The sequence below is a fragment of the Triticum aestivum genome, chromosome 1D, assembly GCF_018294505.1.
Source record: "Triticum aestivum cultivar Chinese Spring chromosome 1D, IWGSC CS RefSeq v2.1, whole genome shotgun sequence".
NCBI lineage: Eukaryota > Viridiplantae > Streptophyta > Magnoliopsida > Poales > Poaceae > Triticum > Triticum aestivum.
This window is the reverse complement of record NC_057796.1, coordinates 460441165-460459746: the sequence shown is the minus strand read 5'-3', so window position 1 is coordinate 460459746 and position 18582 is coordinate 460441165. Positions and strand designations below refer to the sequence as shown.

Genomic DNA, 18582 nt, shown 5'->3' with positions numbered 1-18582 from the left:
ATAGGTGGCTGGCGGGTGTCAGTTTCTCCAACTTTAGTTGAACCGAGTGTGGCTACGCCCGGTCCTTGAGAAGGTTAAAACAACACTAACTTGATGAACTATCGTTGTGGTTTTGATGCATAGGTAAGAACGGTTCTTGCTAAGCCCGTAGCAGCCACGTAAAACTTGCAACAACAAAGTAGAGGACGTCTAACTTGTTTTTGCAGGGCATGTTGTGATGTGATATGGTCAAGACGTGATGAGATATAAGTTGTTGTATGAGATGATCATGTTTTGTTGAAGTTATCGGCAACTGGCAGAAGCCTTATGGTTGTCTATTTATTGCATAAGATGCAAGCGCCAAATAATTGCTTTACTTTATCGCTATCCGATAGCAATAGTTGCAAGAGCAATAGTTGGCGAGACGACCATGTGACGACACATTGATATAGATCAAGATGATGGAGATCATGGTGTCATGCCGGTGACGATGGAGATCATGACGATGCTTTGGAGATGGAGATCAAAGGCACAAGATGATGATGGCCATATCATGTCACATATATTGATTGCATGTGATGTTTATCCTTTATGCATCTTATTCTGCTTTGTTTGACGGTAGCATTATAAGATGATATCTCACTAAATTTCAAGGTAAAAGTATTCTCCCTGAGTATGCACCGTTGTCAAAGTTCGTCGTGCCGAGACACCACGTGATGATCAGGTGTGATAAGCTCAACGTTCATCTACAACGGGTGTAAGACAGTTTTGCACACGCAGAATACTCGGGTTAAACTTGACGAGCCTAGCATATGCAGATATGGCCTCGGAACACTGGAGACTGAAAGGTCGAGCTAATAGAAGATATGATCAACATAATGATGTTCACCATTGAAAACTACTCCATCTCACGTGATGATCGGACATGGTTTAGTTGATTTGGATCACGTGATCATTTAGATGACTAGAGGGATGTCTATCTAAGTGGGAGTTCTTAAGTAATATGATTAATTGAACTTTAATTTATCATGAACTTAGTCCTAATAGTATTAGCATATCTATGTTGTAGATCAATAGCTCGCGATGTTGCTCCCCGTTTATTTTGATATGTTCCTAGAGAAAAACTATGTTGAAAATTGTTAGTAGCAATGATGCGGATTGGATCCGTGATCTGAGGATTATCCTCATTGCTGCACAGAAGAATTATGTCCTGATGCACCGCTAGGTGACAGACCGATTGCAGGAGCAAATGCAGACATTATGAACGTTTGGCAAGCTCGATATGATGACTACTTGATAGTTTAGTGCACCATGCTTTACGGCTTAGAATCGGGGCTTCAAAGATGTTTTTGAAACGTCATGGAGCATATAAAATGTTTCAAGAGTTGAAATTAGTATTTCAGACTCATGCCCATGTCGAGAGGTATGAGACCTCTGACAGTACTTTGCCTAAAAGATGAAGGAGAATAGCTCAACCAGTGAGCATGTGCTCAGATTGTCTGGGTACTACAATTGCTTGAATCAAGTGGGAGTTAATCTTCCAGATAAGATAGTAACTGACAAAGTTCTCTGGTCACTATCACCAAGTTACTAGAACTTCGTGATGAACTATAATATGCAAGGGATGACGAAAACAATTCCCAAGCTCTTCGCAATGCTAAAATCGGCGAAGGTAGAAATCAAGAAAAACATCAAGTGCTGATGGTTGACAAGACCACTAGTTTCAAGAAAAGGGGCAAAGGGAAGAAGGGGAACTTCAAGAAGAACGACAAGCAAGTTGCTGCTCGAGTGAAGAAGCCCAAGTCTGGACCTAAGCCTGAGACTAAGTGTTTCTACTGCAAAGGGACTGATCACTGGAAGCGGAACTACCCAAAGTAATTGGCGGATAAGAAGGATGGCAAAGTGAACATAGGTATATTTGATATACATGTTATTGATGTGTACTTCACTAGTGTTTATAGCAACCCCTCGGTATTTGATACTGGTTCAGTTGCTAAAAGTAGTAACTCAAAACGAGAGTTGCAAAATGAACAGAAACTAGTTAAGGGCGAGGTGACGATGTGTGTTGGAAGTAGTTCCAAGATTGATATGATCATCATCGCACACTCCCTATACTTTCGGGATTAGTGTTGAACCTAAATAAGTGTTATTTGGTGTTTACGTTGAGCATAAATATGATTTGATCATGTTTATTGCAATACGGTTATTCATTTAAGTTAGAGAATAATTGTTGTTCTGTTTACATGAATAAAACCTTCTATGGTCATACACCCAATGAAAATGGTTTGTTGGATCTCGATCGTAGTGATACACATATTCATAATATTGAAGCCAAAAGATGCAAAGTTAATAATGATAGTGCAACTTATTTGTGGCACTGCCGTTTAGGTCATATTGGTGCAAAGCGCATGAAGAAACTCCATGCTGATGGGCTTTTGGAATCACTTAATTATGAATTACTTGATGCTTGCAAACCATGCCTCATGGGCAAGATGACTAAGACTCCGTTCTCCGGAACAATGGAGCGAGCAAATGACTTATTGGAAATAATACATACTAATGTATGCGGTCCGATGAGTGTTAAGGCTCGCGGCAAGTATCGTTATTTTCTGATCTTTGCAGATGATTTTAGCAGATATGAGTATAGCTACTTGATGAAACATAAGTCTGAAACATTTGAAAAGTTCAAAGAATTTCAGAGTTAAAATATTTGAGTTACGAGTTTGGCCTTCAGTCAAAACAATGTGAAATAGTTTCACTACTCACGCTACCTGGAACACCACAGTGTAATGGTGTGTCCGAACGTCATAACGTACTTTATTAGATATGGTGCGATCTATGATGTCTCTTACCGATTTACCACTATCGTTTTGGGATTATGCATTAGAGACAGTTGCATTCAAGTTAAATAGGGCACCATCTAAATCCGTTGAGACGACACCTTATGAACTGTGGTTTGGCAAGAAACCCAAGTTGTCGTTTCTTAAAGTTTGGGGTTGCGATGCTTATGGGAAAAAGTTTCATCCTGATAAGCTCAAACCCAAATCGGAGAAATGTGTCTTCATAGGATACCCAAAGGAGACAGTTGGGTACACCTTCTATCACAGATCCGAAGGCAAGACATTCGTTGCTAAGAATGGATCCTTTCTAGAGAAGGAGTTTCTCTCGAAAGAAGTGAGTGGGAGGAAAGTAGAACTTGATGAGGTAACTGTACCTGCTCCCTTATTGGAAGTAGTTCATCACAGAAATCTGTTCCTGTGACTCCTACACCAATTAGTGAGGAAGCTAATGATGATGATCATGTAACTTCTGATCAAGTTACTACCGAACCTCGTAGGTCAACCAGAGTAAGATCCGCACCAGAGTGGTACGGTAATCCTATTCTGGAGGTCATGTTACTTGACCAAGGCGAATCTATGAACTATGAAGAAGCGATGGTGAGCCCAGATTCCGCAAAATGGCTTGAGGCCATGAAATCTGAGATAGGATCCATGTATGAGAACAAAGTGTGGACTTTGGTTGACTTGCCCGATGATCGGAAAGCCATATAGAATAAATGGATCTTCAAGAAGAAGACTGACGCTGACGGTAATGTTATTGTCTACAAAGCTCGACTTGTTGCGAAAGGTTTTCGACAAGTTCTAGGGGTTGACTACGATGAGACTTTCTCACCCGTAGCGATGCTTAAGTCTGTCCGAATCATGTTAGCAATTGCCGCATTTTATGATTATGAAATTTGGCAAATGGATGTCAAAACTGCATTCCTGAATGGATTTCTAGAAGAAGAGTTGTATATGATGCAACCGGAAGGTTTTGTAGATCCAAAGGGAGCTAATAAAGTGTGCAAGCTCCAGCGATCCATTTATGGACTGGTGCAAGCCGCTCGGAGTTGGAATAAACGTTTTGATAGTGTGATCAAAGCATATGGATTTATACAGACTTTTGGAGAAGCCTGTATTTACAAGAAAGTGAGTGGGAGCTCTGTAGCATTTCTGATATTATATGTGGATGACATATTGCTGATTGGAAATGATATAGAATTTCTGGATAGCATAAAGGATACTTGAATAAGAGTTTTTCAATGAAAGACCTCGGTGAAGCTGCTTACATATTGGGCATCAAGATCTATAGAGATAGATCAAGACGCTTGATAGGACTTTCACAAAGCACATACCTTGACAAAGTTTTGAAAAGGTTCAAAATGGATCAAGCAAAGAAAGAGTTCTTGCCTGTGTTACAAGGTGTGAAATTGAGTAAGACTCAAAACCCAACCACGGCAGAAGATAGCATGAGAATGAAAGTCATTTCCTATGCCTCAGCCATAGGTTCTATAAAGTATGCCATGCTGTGTACCAAATCTATTGTACACCCTACACTGAGTTTGACAAGGGAGTACAATAGTGATCTAGGACTAGATCACTGAACAGCGGTCAAAATTATTCTTAGTGGAATAAGGATATGTTTCTCGATTATGGAGGTGACAAAAGGTTCGTCGTAAAGGGTTATGTCGATACAAGTTTTGACACTGATCCAGATTACTCTAAGTCTCAATCTGGATACATATTGAAAGTAGGAGCAATTAGCTAAAGTAGCTCCGTGCAGAGCATTGTAGACATAGAAATTTGTAAAATACATACGGATCTGAATGTGACAGACCCGTTGACTAAGCTTCTCTCACAAGCAAAACATGATCACACCTTAGTACTCTTTGGGTGTTAATCACATAGCGATGTGAACTAGATTATTGACTCTAGTAAAACCCTTTTGGATATTAGTCACATGGCGATATGAACTAATCACATGGTGATGAGAACTATTGGTGACAAATCACATGGCGATGTGAACTAGATTATTGACTCTAGTGCAAGTGGGAGACTGAAGGAAATATACCCTAGAGGCAATAATAAAGTTATTATTTGTTTCCTTATTTCATGATAAATGTTTATTATTCATGCTAGAATTGTATTAACCGGAAACATAATACATGTGTGAATACATAGACAAAACAGAGTGTCACTAGTTGGCCTCTACTTGACTAGCTCGTTGAATCAAATATGGTTAAGTTTCCTAGCCATAGACATGAGTTGTCATTTGATAAACGGGATCACATCATTAGGAGAATGATGTGGTTGACTTGACCCATTCCGTTAGCATAGCACTTGATCGTTTAGTATGTTGCTATTGCTTTCTTCATGACTTATACATGTTCCTATGACTATGAGATTATGCAACTCCCGAATACCGGAGGAACACTTTGTGTGCTACCAAATGTCACAACGTAACTGGGTGATTATAAAGGTGCTCTACAGGTGTCTCCGATGGTACTTGTTGAGTTGGCATAGATCAAGATTAGGATTTGTCACTCCGATTGTCGGAGAGGTATCTCTGGGCCCTCTCGGTAATGCACATCACAATAAGCCTTGCAAGCAATGTGGCTAATGAGTTAGTTGCGGGATGATGCATTATGTAACGAGTAAAGAGACTTGCCGGTAACGAGATTGAGCTAGGTATTGAGATACCGACGATCGAATCTCGGGCAAGTAATATACCGATGACAAAGGGAACAATGTATGTTGTTATACGGTTTGACCGATAAAGATCTTCGTAGAATATGTGGGAGCCAATACGAGCATCCAGGTTACGCTATTGGTTATTGGACGGAGACGTGTCTCGGTCATGTCTACATAGTTCTTGAACCCGTAGGGTCCGCACGCTTAAAGTTCAGTGACGGTCGGTATTATGAGTTTTTGTGTTTTGATGTACCGATGGTAGTTCGGAGTCCCGGATATGCACGGACATGACGAGGAGGCTCGAAATGGTCGAGACATAAAGATCGATATATTGGACGACTATATTCGGACACCGGAAATGTTCCGGGTGGTTTCGGAGAAAACCGGAGTGCCGAAGGGTTACCGGAAACCCCCCAGAGAAATAGTGGGCCTTATGGGCCTTAGTGGACAGAGAGAGGGCTGGCCTAGGGCAGGCCGCGCGCCCCTCCCCCTCTAGGAGAGGGGGGGGGCGCCCCCCTTTCCTTCTCCCTCTCCCCCTTCCTTTCCCCCTCCTAGTAGGAGTAGGAAAGAGGGGAGTCCTACTCCTAATAGGAAATAAGTAATAACTTTATTATTGCCTTTGGGCATATTTCCTTCAGGGAGCACCTCTAGACACAAGTTGATCTGTTGATCTCTTCCAGCCGTGTGCGGTGCCCCCCTCCACCATAATCCACCTCGATCATATCATAGCGGTGTTTAGGCGAAGCCCTGCGTCGGTAGCATCATCATCACCGTCATCACGCCGTCGTGCTGACGAAACTCTCCGACGAAACTTTGCTGGATCGGAGCTCGCGGGACGTCATCAAGCTGAACGTGTGCTGAACTCGGAGGTGCCGTGCGTTCGGTACTTGGATCGGTCGGATTGTGAAGACGTACGACTACATCAACCGCGTTGTCATAACGCTTCCGCTTTCGGTCTACGAGGGTACGTGGACACACTCTCCCCTCTCGTTGCTATGCATCACCATGATCCTGCGTGTGCGTAGATTTTTGTTTTGAAATTACTACGCTCCCCAACATTTATTTCATAGCAACATGGATTACAGTCCGCTAAGACATGATCATGAATAAAAGGAGGATTGTGCTGCAACCAACAAGCGGTACTGCAAGCCATACAAACATAATTGGCGAGACAATGTGAAACCATATTAACCGAAACAAAATCTTGCTCCACCACGAGTAACTTGATTTCGTGGGTGAGATAACCATATGGTGATTTAGAGAGGGTAGTTAAAGAGGATAAAGCGTACACTGAATCTGACCGAACGAGAAAAGGAGATTAAACCATTGGAGAAGGGTGGGCGACCCCCTCCCCCCCCCCCCCCCCCCCCCACACACACACACACAAAAGAAGTATGAGTCTCCGCTTCTAGCGCATTGTTCGAAAAGAACAGAGGATGGGACGAAGCAAAGATGACCTCTCCTGCATTGTTCATGAGAATCATTTTAAGCCTCGCCAAACCATCATTCAGAGAGAAAGAGCTGTCCAAGAAGAGGGATAACTAGTCCGGTGGGGGCGGCATCCAAGGAGTTTTGAGGGGACGCTGCACATTGACATTTGAACTTCAGAAACCAACCATGGGAGATCTACTACCTTTAATAATCTTTTCAATGTTCAAATGGTTCACATCTCGTATGGAACTCATGTAGCTGCATATGAAATGTTAATACAACGTATAAGGAATGTTTTGCATCATTCAAAAAAAAAGTTCAATGTGTATTTAAAAAAATGTTTAAGACATATCTGAAAAAAATATTTAAAGCATGTATTTAAAAACATGTTCATCATGTATTTGAAAAATGTTCTGCGTGTATAAAAACATTTCAAATGTATACCAAAAATATTGATCGTGTATTAAATTTACTTAAAAAGTAAATAACTAAATAAATAACCTGAAAACCAGAAGAAAACAAGTAAAGGAACGCAAAAAACCTGAAAACTGTCGAAAACCAACAGAGGAAACACACAGGAAAAAACCACAGTGCGGAAGCTTCTAATACTCCCTCCATTTTTATTTAATTTGCGTATTAGCTTTGTTTCTGATCATCTTTCTAAACTTTAACCAAGTTTATACAATTTTTTTTTGACATCCACTATACCATTAGAATCATCATTCAATTTATTTTTGTACCACATATATTTTTTATTGTAAAAGTTTTAGATTGTTTTTGATAAACTTAGTCAAACTTTATAAAGTTTGAGTTAGATTAAAGCTAATATGTGGAGTAAATAAAAATAGAGTGACTATACTTCTTTCCTCCACCTTATTTTGTCTTAAAGTTCGATCTATAAATTTAATAGACAAAATGTGAAGTATATGTCACAAGAATTATATCGTTGAAAAGGTTTTTCAAATACAAATCCAACAATATATTTACCATATACTTATATTTTATATTAATCATATAGATGATTTTTTTTTTCAAAAAAATATAGATGATTATAATGAACTAAGGGTCAATAGACACGGACGGAGGTCGTACAAGATAATGTATGTATGCGCGGTGGTTCTCGGCCCTTACCGGCAGGAGGGCTCTGTTTTCGGTTGTTCCTTCACATTTTGTTAGGGTTTGTGTCATACTCAGGAACACGAGATGACGGCGCCTCCCTAAAGATGAAATAAGGTTCTCTCCGCCCAGCCCCCATCCATGGTGTGTCTAGCATCATCGGTGGGCGTGAGGAGGTGTGTCTCCGACGGATCTGTCTTTGATGAATTTGCTCGGATCTGGTCGTAGTCGTCTACGTTAATGTGTTTTCAGGTTGGATCCTTTCGATCTATGCTACTCTTTATCGGCGGCGATTACTATTCTACCGCGCTGGTCCTATGGGGCCCTAGCACGTCGACTTCCCATGTGTCTAATACAACAAGTTTTGCGTGGCTCCGACGAGGGAGGGTAGGGTAATGACAGCGATGCGCCTTCGGCTAGCTTCAGTGCGTGTAGTCGTCGCCAGATGGTCTACAGATTTGGATACACTAATTTTTATTATTTCTGATGTTTGTTGCACTGCCATGATTAAAAATAAATAGATTAAAAGTTTTTCTTAAAAAGTATGCGCGGTTTGACTCAAGGTACAAGTGCAACGACTGTGCAAGCATGTGCGTTGCTGACTGGTTTTTTTTTTTTTGAGTTTCGTTGCTGACTGGCAGACGACACGACCGTGCACAAGTGTGCAGTAACAAAAAACAGAAAAATCTAGCCCGCGCTCCGAGGAGGAATCTTTCCAAGGCAAAAAACAACGCAGCAGTTGGGCCACGCCCCGGTGCGCTGTCGACCGGCGGTTGGGCCTGCTGGCCGAGACGCAGCCCGGCCACTTGGGCGAAAAAATCACCCATCCCATCCAACCATCCATCCGTCCAGAACCTTCCGAGGCCACGCGCCCGGCGCGCGATCTAGAACCTTCCACAGCCTTCCCGACGCCTCCCGACGCGCGCGCACTGTACGGACGGGTATTTAGCACTGCGGCCGCCACTCCACTCCACCCCCCGCGACCGCCCGACGGAATTCACCCACCGTCTCCCCTTGGTTTTTTACCCACCATTTTCCTTATTACCGCGCAAAGATCTCGCCCGCCGCCTTCGATTCCGTCCCAAAAATCCGAGCTTTCAGTGGGAGCAGGGCTGGTTGGTGTCCGATCCGAGCTTCTTCTTCCTCGGCGCCGCCGGCCGAGCCTCTTTCTCGGGTCTGATTTGATTTCTTGCTTCGGTAGGTGGGGCGGGGGTCGGCCATGGACGCGATGCCGCCGGAGGGCATTGTGAAGGAGGAGGAGGTGCTGCTGCACGAGGAGCACACGCACCCGCAGGCGGGGCCGCAGCAGCAGCAGCAGCGGCAGGACGGGGCGCTTCCGCGGCCGATGGAGGGGCTGCACGAGGCCGGGCCGCCGCCGTTTCTCACCAAGACGTACGACCTGGTGGAGGACCCGGCCACGGACCAGGTCGTGTCCTGGGGCCGCGCCGGCAACACCTTCGTCGTCTGGGACCCGCACGTCTTCGCCGAGGCCCTGCTCCCGCGCCTCTTCAAGCACTCCAACTTCTCCAGCTTCGTCCGCCAGCTCAACACCTATGTGAGTAGAGTACCCAACACCCTCTTGCCTCCTGTGTCCTGGTGCTGATTAATTTTGCTAATTTCTTCCAGTCATGGTGCTAATTTGGGACTTGTTTTGGTAATAAGGGATGGAGAGGTAGAAACATTTTTTAAGCTAATTAACCAATCAATCTGTAGCTAGTCTTGGTAAATCGGCAGCATTTCAGACAAGCACTGTGCTCTTCAGATTACGATATGAGAACTGGATCTGTTGCTGTCCAGGGTAATGCTCTGATAACTGAACTTGTCATAACTGACAATTCCGAACTAGATAAACTATGATATGATTTAGGAAGTCTGAATAAAATAAACTAGGATTTTGATAACATCCAGCTTCTGTGTGTGTTGTACTGTACTCTACTTGAGATTATTTAATTAAGTGTAAAACAAGCCAACCACTAGTGTAAAAGGGCTTTGCAGCTTTAATGCAAGTACATCCTAGTTCTAAAACTTTTAACATTGTACTGATTATGCGTGTATGTGGAAATCTTCTGAATGTGCTTATTCTTGAAGCAATGTGTCCTGCAATGAGCTTCATCTGACGGTGAGGCATGGAGATGAACTCTCCAGAAAAAAAATTGTATCATCCTGACATCATTCCTTGAACTTCTTATTGTAGCTACTAGATGGAACAAGATACTGGATGAAGTACAGGAACCAGATTGTTTTGTTCTAGAAGACTCTACTGATGATATAGTGTACTGATGATCAAGCTATAATCTAGAAGTTACAGCATAGCTATTGCTGGTCAATCATGTTGCCTTGTGACTGTTGTGAGTTCTGTCCATGGCCTAACCGTGGTCGTTACTTACCTCTTGCAATCTGCAGGGATTCAGAAAGGTTGATCCTGACAGATGGGAGTTTGCAAATGAAGGTTTCCTTAGGGGTCAGAGGCATCTTCTCAAGATGATCAAGAGAAGGAAGCCGCCATCCAATGCGCCCTCATCACAGCAGCAGGCCCTCACATCTTGCCTGGAGGTTGGTGAGTTTGGATTTGAGGAAGAGATCGACAGGCTCAAGCGCGACAAGAACCTTTTGATCACAGAGGTAGTGAAGCTAAGGCAGGAGCAGCAAGCTACTAAGGATAACGTGCAAGCCATGGAAGGCAGGCTACGTGCTGCTGAACAGAGACAGGCCCAGATGATGGGGTTCTTGGCAAGAGCAATGCGTAACCCACACTTCTTCCAACAATTAGTCCAGAAGCAAGATAAGAGGAAGGAGCTTGAGGATGCCATCTCGAAGAAAAGAAGGCGGCCTATAGACAATGCTCCATTTTATGGTCCCGGGGCGACAACAAGTCAGAGCGAGCAACTTGATTCACAGTTCCTGTTTGATTCTGGTGTCCTCACTGAACCTGGAATGAATGGGATGGAGAATTTAGCGCAGAACATTCAGGAGCTTGGGCAGGGCAAAACAGACGAGGAGAAGAAGGATGAAGCTAATGGGCAGCTGGATATCAACAACGATTTCTGGGCAGAGCTATTTTCTGATGATTTTGGAGACGGAGACGGGTCTGGGCTGTCAGAGTTGGAGGGAAGGAGACCTGAAGATATCGATGAACTGGCTCAGCAGTTGGGGTATCTGAGTTCTACTAGCCCGCAGTAGAGTTTTGTTCACAGTGGTTCACTTCAACCAACAAACATTGCTTCTCCAGTACTACTATTGCAGATCATCTTGAACAATCTGGTATATTTCGTGTTCAATGAAACAAATATCATAATCTTACTAATAAATGTAGTGAAAATATGGTAATATGGTAATTAACGCAGTGACACATTTATGATTTGTGTTGCCATAAGTCTGTAGGAGTGAGAGTTAGTGTAGTGGTTGGATCTTTGAGAACATGGTTGAAATCTACATGCCTGTTTTCATTCTCGATTGGTCTGGTTTATGGCTTTCCCTCTTTTGCTATACTGAAGCTTTCTCGTTTGTTCATTAACCAGATTTAGTTGATTGGTGGCAACATGACTGGCTATCTGAGGTGTTCCATACCGGAGATTGGAACACCTCTGGGTAGAGAGTAGAAGCTGAAGACTAATTGCTGTAAGTACTCGCCTGCCTCTCTCCACTTGCATAACTCATGTCACTTAGGAATTGTTCTAGAATTCCTGCAAAAAAAGGAATTGTTCTAGGATATAACAATGTTTGATTTCTTCGATGCAGGCGTCGCTTGATGGAGACCCATGACGTGTATTGAATGGTTACCTAAACTCGCTACTCTGAAGAAGATGGTCCAGGTCGTCGACATTCGGTTGTCCTGAGCTGGTGTTCAGCAGCAGTAGCTGTGGAAGTGTGTTACTGTATATACTCGTTGGGTGAAGTTTTGTTGTGAAAGTCTGGTCTGTAGTCAGCCGTTGGCATCTGGGTGTGGGTTTAGCCATTTCTCCTGCTGCTGTCCATTTGCCAATTTACCTTACTTTTAGGGCCTGTGTCATGTGTGATGATTGGTAGTGTATGCTGGAACCTCTGTTATATTGAGATAATAAATGTTGATAACCTTTGCAAGGTATTCCCTCCTTTCCAAAATAGATGACTCAACTTTGTACTAACTTTAATATAAAATTAGTACAAAGCTGAGTCACTATTTTGAGACGGAGGGAGTATTGATTAGTGTTCTTATTATTGAACTCCAAGCGAAGCACAATCACCCTTTAGGCAATGTGCCCTAACAACGCTGAAGCTCTGGCCATGTTATATGCAATCAACACAACTATGCAAATGGGATGTAATCGTGCGATATTTGAAACAGACTCCATGGTGTTGAAGTAGGCGATCTCAAGCCAGGATATGACTTGTCGACTTTAGGTGCTGTGTTTCAGGAAATAAAATTTCACTTGAATGTGGCTTTTGATGATGTAAATGTTAGTGTTTGTCCAAGATCTTGTAATGCAGCAGCTCACAGCCTAGCAGCACATGGTGTAAGACTAGGAGATGGCAAATGTGAAACTTGGCTAGGCCATTTCCCTGAGTTTGTTGTAAACTCTAGCTGGTGATTTAGCCAGTCTAACTTTGTAATGGAATACAAGGTTGTTCCTTAAAAAAGAAGTGCACTGACAGGCAGTTCTTTATCAATTATGTTTCGGTTCCTCGCGCCTTGCACAAGGCTAGTTTAACTTGATCAGAACTTCCGGGCACAAGACAGTTCCTGGCCGATATGCAGACGGCGCTGCAATCCAGTGGAGTACAAGTGCTCGCTCACCGCATCTGATGGTGGCTGCAGCGTGTCGGTCATGAATCGGCAGCATTTTTATCGTTTGCATAGCAGCCCTCTAAGTTGATGGATCTAGACTGATCTGCTAGCCGCTTCACACGAGGAAAACCTGGATATGCCAACATCATTCAGCCCTAAACCACAAAGGCGACCAAGCAGTTCAGTCAGAATGTAACAATATAGTTATCCTTTTCTCATGCCAACTATCGTGCAATTTATCAAATTCTAATGTTCCTAGCAATGACTATTACTAAGCTTTTGATGAGCACACGCAGTTAATTGTGTAGCAAAACTCCATGAAGTGTCCCAAACCGATGACGCGGTTGTAGGGTGCGGCTTTAAATCAGGCCGGTTAATGGCCACGAACAGGGCTGTGACCGGCAGACCTGATTGCAAAGAGCATGTCCACTTGTAAAATCACCAAGGTACACTACTGATGTGCGAGAGTATTCAGGTGTTGGGGGAGTGGGCTTGCAAGATCCTTCCAATCTCTTGTATATATAGTAAAATTTTCCTGGCAGTTATTTAATTCGGATCAGTCTGGTTGTTACTCCATCATCTTTGATCAATTATTAGCCGCAGTTTGAATTGGAAAGTCATGTGCACCCGTTGAAGTGATTTAGAAGTTACATGGTAGGACCGCTAATTGGAACTCATTTGGTGAATCTGTTGTTGGACTGCTGCTGCCGAGGCTAGAGAAAATCCACCACTATAGCAGGCTACCTGTAGTTGTCGGTTGAAAATCCAATGGATCATCCATTCTGCTGTGTTGAGCCATTGCATTTCAATAGGGACGGGCTGGGTGCCAGTCGACTCGCTGTTCTTCACCCTCGATCTCCGATCTAATGGTTGCAAAGTCATCTTCCAACTCCGGATGCATCTTCTTCCAACCGCCCCAGGAACCATCGGCCAAACCGCCGGCCACCACCGCCCGCGGCCGGTGGCGCTACCGAGCAGCCTCACCGCCCCCACCCTCCCCGAAACCTCCTTCCACCGCCGTGCTGCCGCCGCCCCGGCCATCCCTCTAGGCCCGGGCCATCCTTCACCACCGCCGTGCTACCCCCCCCCCCCCCCCCCAACCGCCCTGCTGCCTCCCCCACCCCCACAGTAAGATAGATGATGGGGTAGCCTGCCAGCGAGGTTCTTCCTCCCATCCAGCTGACCTCAAATTCAAAAGTCAGGCGATTGACATGTAGCTATTGTGTACCAAAAATGATCGCAAGGGGGGTGGGTGTACCACGGAACAACATGACTGAATCTAGCAGAACACGAGGAGGTTGCCAGTCACCAATTTATGATAAATTATGCACATAATCAAGTAGAGGAATCAATACTAAATGGATGTATAAATAAATATGACAGTGGTCAAAAGTGAAAGGAAGCAAATTAGTCATATTTGAATGGATTGCTCTGAAAGACAGGAAAACATAGAAGACGAACATCAATGCTTTTGTAGCAAGTCCACTAACGCAACCTCGCCGTCACGTGGCTGCGCTAACCCATCTTTGAGCCCTTGCGAGCATACATATGTACGCGATGACGAAGATTCCTGTGGAACATTCCCTCCCTATGCGTGTCCATAAACAAATAACACTTAACCTCTTGTTGGCTGGCATTTGAAAATGCTTGAGGCCATGACAACATGATCGACGGAACATCATCCGTACACACACTGAAGTACTTGCAAATAGAAATATATTAGAGGCAATATACCTAGAAATCCTTTCTCAACTTATTGTGAACCAGTTCATCTTTAATACCATAAGAACATCAAACAAATCAGCAACACCATCTCATATATATAAACTAGTAGTGGGATGACTCTACATCAGGCCATGAGGCAAAGATCTAGCCATCATTCGATGACCCGAAGATAGTGAAATCTGCCTTGAGGACGCACTTCGATTCTATAAGATACCCTCTGGACATATCCTGGAGTTCCTTGAGTGGCAAGAAGGCTATCCATCCCCACCCTTCTGGATGTGTACACACCAAGAGATCTGCCATCACCTCAAAAGTAAGATCAACGGTTATTATCAGGGGGTTACAAACAGTATTTCACACACCACATTATAGTTGCTAGGGAGATCTTAACTTGTAGTTCTAGTGAGGTATTTCCCATTCTTTTGGTCCAGGATGGACAGAGTAATTTGAACCACCTTCCTGGACAGCTCATCCGCAGACTCCCGGTACAATCCCAAGGCGAGGCAATCAGTTCTGCGCCTCTCACCACGCGGATACATGCCAATGTACCTGTTGGCAAGAATGGGAAGTGATACTTCAAATACAATTGGGTACCCGGGAAAATGTATTTGAAGAATGTGGTTAGTTATGAAATCAGAAAGTCGTGTCTGAGCTTGGGTGTAGGCAGGTACACCCATTAACTCTGAACATGACTTGGCGGCATCAAAATTAGAGTCTTAAAATTATACAAAAAATCTAAGCAAAACATGACTACAGTAAAATATAGTAAAAATGTTACTGTAAATATACTAGAAGTAGAGTTCTTTGGTTCCATGCTTAGAGATCATACTAAGATGTCCCGTTGGAATATCTGAAGGGACAACAGACCTTGCCTTGCACAAAGACTTGGCCATCGGTAATGTCTGTTGAGTTGACACAAAGCACTAAAAATTGCTTCTGGCCACTAAGTATAAGCTAAAGCATACGTATAAGCAATAATGTCGGATAACACATGCATCGTATATATATAACTAATGATGCAACTGGTAACAGGTGAATACCATTTATGCCCGCCAACTTCAAATGTAGGAGAACGGACAAAGTTCTGAGAATCCAATTCTTGGAAATTGTTTATGGTCCAAGTGTATGTCCCTTTGATGAATCCCTTCTTCTGGATAAAGAGGTTCTGAACTGTGGTAGCTTTCTTTTGAACCACGACGGCCTTCTTTTCAGGAGAAGAGACATCAATTTTTAATATCTCCACACCAAAGACACAACTATCATCAACTAGAAAAGCAGATGATTTCAGTAGGTCCTGAAGAGAAATCAAGCATTCCTTGTTCGAGTAGCCATTCTGGAAAGCGTAGTTGTAGCTAGCTGTGTTCAGGTAAAAGTTAGAAAATTAGAGAAATACAAACTTGAAAATATCCCAAATAACATATAATCAATTTTTCGCGCAAGGAAAAAGCATATAATCAACTTTCACCCCAGTTAAGCATTTAAGGAGAGATGAAAGTAGTGAAATCCATCCAAAAAAAGATTATCAAAGTAAAAAGAACATGTATATGTACTCTGGAAGACTATAACGGTGTTTGAATCAGAAGAGTCTCAAGTGTGACACACATTGCAGTCAACGGATAAGCTTAACATCGAAAAAAATATGAAGTGACTTGTTAATGGGAAAAGTAATTGACCATGTTACGACATTTATAGGTATTGATTTGTAATGATGGAATCTATAGCTCAAACTTGTGATGCACTAAGACTATATAGACTCCTAGCTAATAGGATGGCTCTACTTTTTGTGTGTGGGGAAATAGGATGGATGTACTTGAAAAAACACATTCACGAGTCTACCTTTGTATCCATAATACATTCCTTTTGAATGGTTGAATATTGACAACTCAAACTCTGCATGCACCGTGTGACCTGGCTCCAAACATCCCTGGGATACCATAAGAGAAAGAGCAACATATGGATTTCCTTTATCATCTTGTTTGTGCTTTGGAGTCACTTGAGCATCTTGTTTGGCCTGCAAGTGAAATCGGTCGTCGTACCATGGTAAGGGCACAAAGAAGAAGATACTCCGACCTCATAGCTTCATCAAACAGTTACTAAGGCATACAAAAATTTGTACTACTATTCATATTGCCACAGTGCAGAGGTACAAGACAACTGATACGGCGGCTTCAGTAGGTAAGTCATCATCAAACTAATGAAGAATAATAAGAAGCTAATTAAACCCGATTTCTTTCGCAGACGATCTCCAGGAAAGTCAATACTAAGTCGCACTGCATGCCAAGCCCTGAAAGTCGAAACCCTGCAATGTAAAAGGCGAAAGCAAAAGTGGGAGAGAGTAGAAGACCTGGCTGGCGCAGAATCCACAATGGATTGGCTTCCTCCACGGACGGCGTCTGCTGGGGCTCAGGGCTTGTTTATGGAGGGGGAGGCTGCCTCCTCTGCCCCGAATTCTACGGGTGGTTTCCGGTAATCGGACGATTCCCGGATTTTTCTACCCCCTCCCTTCCACCGAGGACTGAACCCGTTCCGTGCCTTTGGACCGGCCGCCCGCGGGCCGGATCGAGAAAGGAACGGGCCAACATTCATGGCTTGGCCCGGCCCGTCAGCCGGCAGGCCCACTTTTCCTGCTGTAGGCTGCACCTAGCTTCTAACGTCGTCGCTAAAAAAAAAGCTACTTCCTCTGTCTCCCCTCACTTGCTGAAGTCGTGTCATTCAGAGATTGTCCTAGTGTATAACAATGCTCCATTTCTTCGGTGCAGGTGTCGCCTTGATGGAGGCCCATGATGTGTAGCGAATGGTCACCTAAACTCTGACTCTGAAGAAGATGGTCCGGGTCGTCGAGCTGGTGTTCAGCAGCAGTAGCTGGGGAAGTGTTTTACTGTATTGTATATACTCGTTGGGTGAAGTTTTGTTGCGAAAGTCTGGTCTTTAGTCAGCTATTGGCATCTGGGTGTGGATTTAGCCATTTCTCCTGCTGTTGTCCATTTGCCAATTTACCTTTACCTTTAGGGCACGAGTCCCGTGTGATAATTGATAGTGTATGCTGGAACCTCTGTGTTGTTCAGATGTAATTTTATTGAGATAATCTATATTGATAAACTTTGCAAGGTATAGATTAGTGTTGTTATTATTGAACTCGAAGCTAGGCACAATCACCGTTAAGCCAATGCGCCCTGGCAGGCAGTTATTCATCGTTTTCTAATGTTACTTGCAAATAATTACGTATCTTTTTCTTATGCTAACTACTCCCTCCGTTCCTAAATATTTGTCTTTCCAGAGATTTTCAACGAGTGACTACATACGAAGCAAAATGAGTGAATCTACACTAAAAGATGTCTATATACATCCGTATGTGGTAGTCCATTTAAAACCTCTAAAAAGACAAATATTTAGGAACAGAGGGAGTATCAGGCAATCTGTAGTTGTAAAATCATCAAGGTACACTCTGCTGACTGTCCGAAGGGTTTCTGATGTGCACAATATACACGTGTTAGGGGAGTGGGCTTGCAAGACCCTTATAATCTTGTATATATACTTAAATTTTACTGACAGCTACTGAATTCGGACCAGTCAACGTCTCTGTCATGGGGGGTCTGAGGATGGGCGACCTCGCGCGGCTCCCCTCAGGCGACCGTGGCGCCCTCGTCGCCGACGCTCCAGCCGGCGGCCTCTGCCGCCCTCTCCGGCTTGGCCTCCCCTGCCCTCCCCGTCTCCGCTGTCTCCCGCGCCTCGCCGCGCCCCGGCTCGTTCGGGCGGCCTGCGCTGGGCTGATGTGGCGGCGGAGGAGGACCTTGCGGATGCGGTGGCGGCCGCGGCCGGTGCTCTTCGTCCTCCCCGGCGCTTTGGTGATCGCCTCGCCGAGGCTGCCGCCGCCTCCTTCCCCGCCGCGCTCCCGTTCGGCTCCGCTGCGCTTCCGACTGGCCCCCTCCCCGCTGCGCACCCGACAGACTCCTCCCCCACCCCCTTCCCTGTCCCTTGCAGCGCGGCGCGCTCCGCCCAGCTGCACCACCTTCCCCACCTTCCCTTGTCGCCAGCAGCAGTGCTGGCCGTCAGGGT

At 44.2% G+C, this 18582-nt stretch overlaps 2 protein-coding genes across 2 annotated transcripts; one reads left to right on the top strand and one right to left on the bottom strand.

Moving 5' to 3' along the window:
• The first annotated feature begins 8857 nt into the window (after positions 1 to 8857).
• Positions 8858 to 12116, top strand: LOC123182938 (heat stress transcription factor A-2c). The gene is made up of 5 exons (XM_044595636.1): positions 8858 to 9151; positions 9238 to 9591; positions 10440 to 11297; positions 11555 to 11654; positions 11775 to 12116. Exons 2-3 carry the CDS (start codon positions 9256 to 9258, stop codon positions 11214 to 11216), a joined length of 1113 nt encoding a protein of 370 aa, XP_044451571.1. The 5' UTR covers positions 8858 to 9151; positions 9238 to 9255; the 3' UTR covers positions 11217 to 11297; positions 11555 to 11654; positions 11775 to 12116.
• A 2384-nt stretch (positions 12117 to 14500) lies between these two features.
• LOC123175416 (ubiquitin C-terminal hydrolase 12-like) lies at positions 14501 to 16965 on the bottom strand. The gene is made up of 5 exons (XM_044590206.1): positions 16871 to 16965; positions 16363 to 16537; positions 15567 to 15882; positions 14918 to 15075; positions 14501 to 14822 (listed from the first exon to the last, which is right to left on the bottom strand). The coding sequence occupies exons 2-5, from the start codon at positions 16460 to 16462 to the stop codon at positions 14671 to 14673; spliced, it is 726 nt and encodes a 241-aa protein (XP_044446141.1). The 5' UTR covers positions 16463 to 16537; positions 16871 to 16965; the 3' UTR covers positions 14501 to 14670.
• Positions 16966 to 18582: the final 1617 nt, after the last annotated feature.

Bases quoted from the DNA above. Each gene is read 5' to 3' on its own strand.
- LOC123182938 (XM_044595636.1), top strand. From the start codon at position 9,256: ATGGACGCGATGCCGCCGGAGGGCATTGTGAAGGAGGAGGAGGTGCTG. The intron at 9,592-10,439 runs GTGAGTAGAGTA...TGCAATCTGCAG, and splicing joins TCCGCCAGCTCAACACCTAT to GGATTCAGAAAGGTTGATCC.
- LOC123175416 (XM_044590206.1), bottom strand. From the start codon at position 16,462: ATGGTATCCCAGGGATGTTTGGAGCCAGGTCACACGGTGCATGCAGAG. The intron at 15,076-15,566 runs GTATTCACCTGT...TCTTGCCAACAG, and splicing joins GAAGTTGGCGGGCATAAATG to GTACATTGGCATGTATCCGC. The intron at 14,823-14,917 runs GTTAAGATCTCC...AGGTGATGGCAG, and splicing joins ATACCTCACTAGAACTACAA to ATCTCTTGGTGTGTACACAT.